The sequence below is a fragment of the Rhinoraja longicauda genome, chromosome 7 (assembly GCF_053455715.1).
Source record: "Rhinoraja longicauda isolate Sanriku21f chromosome 7, sRhiLon1.1, whole genome shotgun sequence".
In the NCBI taxonomy this organism is placed as follows: Eukaryota; Metazoa; Chordata; class Chondrichthyes; order Rajiformes; family Arhynchobatidae; genus Rhinoraja; species Rhinoraja longicauda.
This window is the reverse complement of record NC_135959.1, coordinates 49711567-49720309: the sequence shown is the minus strand read 5'-3', so window position 1 is coordinate 49720309 and position 8743 is coordinate 49711567. Positions and strand designations below refer to the sequence as shown.

General features: G+C 37.4%; 1 protein-coding gene across 1 annotated transcript; it reads right to left on the bottom strand.

The window, feature by feature from the left end:
- Positions 1-698: 698 nt before the first annotated feature.
- Positions 699-3193, bottom strand: LOC144595552 (uncharacterized). The gene is made up of 4 exons (XM_078403093.1): positions 2002-3193; positions 1510-1708; positions 1228-1311; positions 699-962 (listed from the first exon to the last, which is right to left on the bottom strand). The coding sequence occupies exons 1-4, from the start codon at positions 2150-2152 to the stop codon at positions 929-931; spliced, it is 468 nt and encodes a 155-aa protein (XP_078259219.1). The 5' UTR covers positions 2153-3193; the 3' UTR covers positions 699-928.
- Between the last annotated feature and the right edge of the window lie 5550 nt (positions 3194-8743).

Genomic DNA, 8743 nt, shown 5'->3' with positions numbered 1-8743 from the left:
GTTCTGATTTATCCTATATGACAAAAAATAATTCATACCTGCACTTACTGTGCCAACCAGGTCACTGGTGGACACCACACGACAACTGTTACCCAAAATGTATTTGTGTATTTAAAAATATGCTGCAAAGGATATCCCTTTGCAAGTTAAAGTTGCTGGATTTAGTGGCTATCCTTCATACCAATCGAACTTCATGGTCACAACTTCATTTCTATTAGAAAAGCAACCTACAGTAGAATCTGCAGCTACTTTACTAATAATCTGCATGGTCAGGATAACTACATAAGATATGTGTATTTTTACAATACTGGCACACAATAATGTGACTGGGGGTCAAATTTCAAATTCCTTCAAAAAGGTTGACAAGCACTTTATTGGGCTCATGACTAAGATAGTCTCAACAAAAAATAAGAAAAGATAGCATATTGATGGCAAGTTTCTGAAACTGGCATCAGAATACACAAATACATTTTGGGTAACAGTTGTCGTGTGGTGTCCACCAGTGACCTGGTTGGCACAGTAAGTGCACGTATTGCTTATTCCTTTCTATGTTTATGAATACCACATGGAACAATAAAATTGCAAACACCGTTTACACTTCATTCACCTAATCATGTAGTAGAATACTGCATCCATTTGAGTGGACACCGCAACCCTTGTTATGTAAGAAAAACAAACGTTACAATACATTGTATCGTTGGCTTCATTTATAAGTAAAGGCAAATTAATTGTGATGATGGAGTCTGTTCTTCAGCAAAATGGGAAAGATTTTGAAAGGCGTTTTCTAATCTTTGACATGTCTTCTGCTAAAAAGCGAAATTGCTTGCGTTTATTAGTTAACTCTGGATATCTGACTTTACAAAGGATAGAAGTTGTGGGTTCCCAAGAAGTATCTTCAACAGATGGCCGGCAGACCTCTTCATGTATTTCAGGTGCACATCTTGGTCAGCAACATCAATGACCTACACATTATAGAAGAAAGAGAAGAAAAAGTGCATAATATAAACTGTAAACGTAATTGTGGTAATATTGATTGGAAGAAAATGTTTCATGGTACATCCTGAATTTTTTTAAATTTTCGTTTCATTGTCTTTTACTATGATTTTTTTTGTGTTAGAATGTTATACAAATCACTGTTTTCCTATCAACAAGCAACCTTTAACTTGCAACTAACTGACATCTCTAGATTTGGAGATGGTAGTGGAGAGAACAGTATTTGCGTCTTACCTCTGCCATGAAAATACTGCTCGACTGCTTCCCTTTGAGAATCTCTGCAGCAAAATTTCCGAGTTAATGTGAAGTTTCAGATCTCTGTTAAATGACAGACATATAGCACATGCTTTAGTAAAAGGTGTATTTGTTGAAGTTACAATAAAATAAGTACAACTGATAATTCATAAAGATATCCTTTTTTTTTTCTTGATCCCAGAGTATATTTTTTTGTTTACTTATCAAATTCTTGGGAAAGAAAGGGAAAAGATCTATTGTACAAGCTAGGTAGAAACTTACTGGTTGGAAACAGAACATCTGGTTGATGAGCTTGCAACTGGGACTGGTGATGACTGGACTTCAACTGGTGTCTGCATTACTGATGTTACCTCTGTTGAGGATTGGTTAGTGTTCACGACTCTGCGATGGTATTGTTGTCTCTGAGCTGGATAGGTTGACAGAAGTCTGTGTGTCATCTTTTGTAGCCATAGCATCATTTCTAGTAATTAAAAAAAAAATTAAAACTATAAACTTAATTTTCACATGAATCAGTAGTATAATGGATTGTCTCTAATTTGACTAACTAAAAACTTGCTATTGTACTGTATTTGATTTTGCTTATGAAAAAAAAACCATTTTGTAAGGTTATATTGAAAGTTTTTTTTCTTACTGTGTTCATCACTACTCTGTGTTCTTTGTTACAGATGCATAACAGAGGATACAGGAGTTATTGTTTGCAGCTTTAAATTTTAAAAATGACCTTTTCTATGTAATGGTGAAAAGTAAATGTACCTTGGCTCTGTTTGGTTGAGAGGACAGTCAGTCGGCTTTGTACAGAGAATTGATGTCTCCCAGCAGCCAGTGTATTCCAAGTTTTGGCAGTCCCGAGTCCCTTGTATGCAGCTGTCGAAGAAACAGCTACGCTCTCTGGATGAGATTTCATATGGTGATGTTCCTTTAAAGTTTTGTTTGGATCTGGTGTCTTCAACTACTTTGATGTGGGTGTGTCTGATGCGCTGTCTTGGGATGGCTCCCTCTTCGATGTGGAAGAATATTCTTTTGAAGTGAACATGTCCATCTTCTGCTTGGGAAATGGAGATTTGATTTCAGGTATCCGTACAGAGATTTGGCATTGGAAATGACAGTCTGTCGGGTCTTAACAGCTGCCAATGCAGATCGCTTGACAACACCTATTTCTCCATCGCATGTCCCTTTGCCATGGCGGCTTCCAAAAAAATGTTTCTCAATCGAAAAGCTGAAATCTTCTTCCCCAAACGACATGTCGCAGAAGTTGTTCTTGCTCTTGTATTTGGTCAGTGACCCATCTGAAAACTGAATTTCCTGCAAAATGTTGACACCTTGATTTGTTAGATGATTATTCGCTAGTGTGATGAAAGGCATCCTGGGCATGCTTTCTGTCATTTGTTAGCATTACCATTGACTTACGTGTGATGTCATTGCACTGGAGATCTGTGCATCTGTAATAAGCTACTGTGGAATGCACCGTTGATTGATTATAACTCCAGTGGGCACCTCATAATGGCAAATATAGTTCTCGCCGAAATCAAGGCAGAGAACTACAGTGGCATCTGGAACGTTCTTTGTGATGTTGTGGAACTGCTTCCCTTGCCCTTTTAGCATTGAAGAGATGTTTTGCAAATGGACCAATCTTATCTTCAAGTTTGCTGATGAGCTCCTGAAAGGTGCCATGTCTCAACAAGGGCCATCCGACATGTGTCACTGTGGTCCTTAGTTGTCCACTCTTTCCACCTCAGTTGATCCGAGCCATGATTCTGGAGAAGTGTGTGGAATTCCTGTCGGAGATTCTTGGATCCACACACTTCACACATTCTGTTGATACATGATATGGTTGGAAATGTCCCAGAGTGAGGACAGAGTGTTGCATTTACTGCGTCATACTTGTTCTTCAGACTGTTGTTGTGACCTACTTGAAGGCATTTAATGTTCAGGGACTGCAGGAGAAAGTTTATATACACACAGTCACTGTAACAGCTTTGTAGCTGACATGGGTCTGATATATTTTGGTTTAAGCTTGTAGAAAACACTGAAGCTGATCATCAATGCTGAATTTTCTTCACAGAACAAAGAGTATGCTTCTTTCAGCGAACACTCCATAACTCTCTTGGAAGTATCTGCTACTGCCCTGCAAGGTAATTCTCTTGAAACATCAACTCTTAGATAGAAAGACCGCACTCGATCCTTGGTGCTTTCATCCAGGGCGTCAGACCTTTGTTTCCGGGAATCCAGTGTGTGGTTAGATGTACTGGATAAGAATTTCCAGCTCAGACCAAGTTGTTTGTGTGCGGTCTTTTTTCAAAGTTTATTCTGTACGACTGTGGCTTGCCGTAAGTCATCGGAGGTTTTAGGTACCTCTTGGATCTCTTGTCCCTAATTCGCTTTAGCACATTTTTCACTGAGTGTTTGCGGTAGAACACGTTTCTTCTTCGAGCCTGGACTAAGGATGCATTTCTTTTTCAGTGCTGACTTTCTCCTTGGTGTGCTATTTCCAACGACAGAAGACAGTACCGTAGCAAATTTATCAGGTGATCGTGGTAGAATTCGCAATGACCTGGAGATAGCTTTCCGTCTTGCATTTTCACTTGTGAAAGGTGTGGGTGTTTTTTCCAAGTTTCGAGACGCATTCTCCTCCTCCTCCTTCTCCGGTTCCTTCTTCTGGGCATACAGTACTCTCCGTCTTTTTTGTGCTGACATTGATGTTCTTTCTTTCCTCTTGTAATTCTCTCCACTTTACAGCCTGTGCAAGTTTTGCCTTCCTTGTTCATTTTGGAGCAGGCTTGATACCAGAGGCTTTCTATTTTGCTCTGAACGCAACTGATTGTTGCTTACTTAAGTCTCTGTCTCTCTCTGTTCTTGTTCTTCACTTCTGTTCACTCTCCATAGCTTACAACACAACCGGTCTCCTTCTTTCTGCTGCTTGTATTTTTCTGGATTTTCTTTCACTCTTTGTCTACATGCTCTCTGCCTTTCAGCTGTCGTTAACTTCTGTGTTTTATTTATTCTGCTCAGAAGGTCCTGGAACAGTTAGCACATCCAGAGGTTTGGTGCTCACCGTTCTATGCTTACGAAGATCCATTCTGTATAATAACAAAACAAAAAAAAACCCCTTGGAATTAGAGTCTATGGGTTTCTATCATTTATTCCTAGGTAGTATAAATTTATCATGGAGAGGGTTTCAATTTGTATAATCAGCCATTGCCAAAGAAAAATGACAAGAAAGTCTTTAAAAATGGCAAGAAAATGAAAGAAAAAAAAATTCTCCCTTAAAACCCCCTCCCCCCCATCCCCCTTAAAAATTGCAGAATTAAGAAGATCAAGGAAAATGAATTAGAGTATTTGAAATGGGGTAGGCCTAGGCCTCTCCCCCCCCAAAAAAAAACCTAATAAGATTTCTAACACCAAAATAAGTACATGGAACTACAAATAGTCCCACCTGTAGCTTTTTATGTGATATTCGTGATAAGTCCAGTAATCACATAAATAAATTACCAAGTCATATTTGATACATAAATATGATTAAAAAAACTTAAAAGAAATGAAGACTGCATGAAATAAAATGTGTCCTTTAGTCAAGCGTCGGGCCTATTCTTATGCCCGACTGGAACACGCAAAGGTCGTTCTGAGGGCAAAGCAACAAATGTTTTACACATCAAATTTATCGAAACATAAAACGCTGAGCTACAGCATCCCAAGAATAATTTAGAGAGAAACTCGCTCACTTTCGATGGCTGATGGTTCGTCAGGTTTGATTTGGGATGATTTTTTAGTAAGTAAAATTTCTCTGTTATAGTCATAGTGGAGCTTATAGTCATAGTGACACGAAGGAATGAAGTCAGCGACTTGGTCCGTAAGAAAGGTAAACGACAGTGTTGCCAAATTGAAGATTGGCTCAGTTTCTTAGTTTTTATGACTAATTTATGCCCCAGATTTTTTTTTAATTGATTTCAAAGTCAGAAAATATATCATAAACGGTCGTTGTGTTTTTGACAGCACTGTTTTTGATATATTAAATTTGAATATAAGAAAAAAATAATGATCTCACCCCAAAATCACTACCACCATAGGATACCTCGTTGGGGTTTGTGAAAAGCAGTAGAGGTTTGGAGCCTCTGTGGTTTAACTTACGGAGTTAACTTACGATAATGGTCGTTGTGACAATGGACACCATGCACAACGACCGTTACCGGATCTTTGCTAGGCGGAATACCAGACATGTTACTGTATTTTTCTCCTGGTATTGATGAAGATATTTCCCTAGATCATTATTAAAACATATATGAATGAGGGTCCTATGAAGTTTATTTATGAATTAAATATTCATGACTAAATGTGGCAGAGTTTTTATGTCACATTTTTGGTTCCAAAATGGTGGTAAAGCGGTGAAAATTTGCATGTCATTAAAAATATTTTTGACTTTGTCTTGAAATTATCTAATTTATATCTGTTATTTATAAGGTTTCACATGATGGCTAGATTTTTGTTAAGAACAGGGTATTGGTGTAAAAACCTGAATACTCATCTTGTTCCTCAAAATCTCTCCAGTATTGCAAAAATACACATATAGAAACAAGGAACCGCTGATGCTGGTTTACAAAAAAGACACAAAATGCTCAAGTAACTCCAGTACATAGTAGCAGGAGTAGGCCATCGGGCTCTTGAAACTGTCTTGCAATTTGATGTCCCAATTCCCTCAGTATCCAGATATATAAATATATATATATTGGCAACTGAACATTCATGGTCCTCCTACATAGAAAATTTCAACAATTCTTTACCCGTTCGACGATAGTCGTTGTCATCTTGGTTGCTAACTTTAATGGCAAATAAATGGTTATTCCATTCCAACGATAATTTATATTTTATGTAATTAATTTTTAACTCTCCAGATCATTTATCACAATTTAAAAAGTCAATTTAAAAGCCAAAAATAAATATGTTCATGAGATCATTTACTTAATCTAATGTAACTGTTAAGCCTGAAGGGTCTTGACCCAAAATGTCACCTATCCATATTCTCCAGGGATGCTGAGTTACTCCAGCATTGTTTTTTTTTTGTAAACCAGTACTTGCCATATTCCTTGTTTCTACATCATTGTGAAGGCAATTGATGCCTTCTACCTGCTACCAACTTGACTGGCTGTACACTCAAGAGTGGTTCCAAGACACTAATTTTGCACAATGTCGAATCAATATCGAGTAAGCTTGGCAAACAAGCTTGTTCTGAAGTGGAAGCTAATAACCTACATTCCATGAGGGGGGCATTTAACAGTTTCCCTAATAGGCAGTGTTGCATTTATTAGAATCCTATTAGCAGACTAGCTACACAAACCATCTAGTTTGCTGGAAGTATGTTTGCTCATGATATTGACAGTCAAAATAAAATTGATGTAGAAGTTCAATTAAAAGAGTATCACTGTATTATTCATGAATAGCATCAGGAAGCAAATTGATTTTGAAGAGTCAAACTTTGTACTCATCTGGCATGAATATCTGTGAGCAGTACACAAGTAGCCCAAAATGCACTGGATAATATTCCCATAAACCATCTTCTTGATTTAGACTTTAGAGATACAGCGCTAAACAGCGATCACCCCATACACTATCACTCGCAGTGCTGTAAGGCAGTAACTCTACCGCTGCGCCACAGTGCCGCCCCAAATGAATGCTTAAGAATTTTTTTAAAATACCTAAATGCAGATCTTTCATACTTCAGCTATTTAGGTGGTGCTTGTTAGTTATTAAATTACATCTTTGCAATTAAGGTGGGGTGGACAAAGAAAGCTAGTGCGGTGGTCAAGATGTTTGATTGTTTTATTGTTTCTTCCCCCCCCCCCCATTTAGTTTCAATATTTCACTTTATTTTTTAATTCATTCTTGTTCAACGTGGTATATTCATTTGTGATAATTGTACAGTAGTGTTATTTTACAATGAACGCTAAGAAGTTTGGAGTACCCATCAGGTCAGAAAAGCATATTCCTTTGAGCCTGTGCTATCAATAGGCAATAGTGCAACTGATTTATGATGTCTCTTGCATCAATCAAGAGGGAATGATACAAGTTACTGCAGATAGGTTGGGTTGCAGATCCAATTAAATGATAGAGCATGCTTAGAACAGCTTACTCTTACATTCCAAATTTTAGAAAATTAGAAATTGGTAATTCTGAAAAAAAGACACGTGTTGGAGTAACTCAGAGGGCCAGGCAGTATCTCTGGAGAGCATACAAAGATGATATTTCAGATCAGGACTTTTCTTGGATCCTGTGTTGGAACTATAAAACATAACAGCAAAAAGCCAGGTTCAAAGCACTTTAAATAGTGGTTATAATCTTTTCTAACATGATTATATTCAAAATAAGAACTTTGAGGGGATGTGATGATGTTCTCATAATTGATTCACAAATAAAATTAAAACATATGGGTTTCAAGTTATAGGATGCAGATTCAAAAGAGAGCAGTGACCAGCTATTTTTTCTTCCAGATGGAAATGTGCAGTGGTATCCCTCAGGGTTTGGTGTTGGGACGAATGTTTTCTCCATTGTACACCTACGACATAATTGTAAAGACTGCTAATTTTAGGCCCAAAAATAAATTGAGCAGCAAGATATTACAACTTCAGGAGGACAGTCTTACACAGCTGATAAAATTTAACAAAGGGAAGTGAGAAACAAATCATCTTTTGAGATTACCACATAACATGGTATAATTTTAACAGGAGTCCAGAGGTAGATGAATGGAGAGTTGTGATGGTGACTAGGTGTGGAGAACATGAAAGCTAACATGTCATAAATAAATCTTAATAACAGACTGGTTAGTTATCACAACCACCCTGGCCACCACATTCAGAAAAAGTCTGAGTCGCCAGAATTTCATGTTATGAAGGACCTGTTAAAATAGAAAACACACACAGGATCTGGGGTTGTTCTTAATACTGAGAAGAAACCTGAGGGAGAGTTTATAGCAATGTTCAAAATATATTAGAATAATATTTAAGGGTTTTAACAGTGTAAATATAGAGAAATTGTTTCCAGTCACAGACTTTAAGTGATTGGAAAATAATCAGAGTCAATACAAGGAAAATATTTTCTTTACACATCAAGTTGTTATAGTGTTGATCACAACGGCTGATATGGTGGCACTAACATTTTCAATAGCATTTTCCCCAGAATTTTTTTCTAAAGGAAATTTAAAAAAAAATGCTATGGGGAAGGACGTTGAGAAAGGGACTACTCGGATTACTCTTTCAAAGAGCAGGTGTAAATGATTTGAAATTCTGTGCCACATCATTGTGCATTTTATCTTCAGCCACAGGCAAGTGCATTTGTTAAATGAAATCTATGATGGCAGATTAATGATTCCTTGGCTTTTAAAAGATGATGGATGGCTACGAATTGAAAAGTCAATGGAAGCTTTTGCAACTCCATTAATATTAGTCTTTCAAAGAGGCTGGGAGAAGGAGATTAGCAGAGAATTGGAGGTCAGGGAAGAAACAGTTAA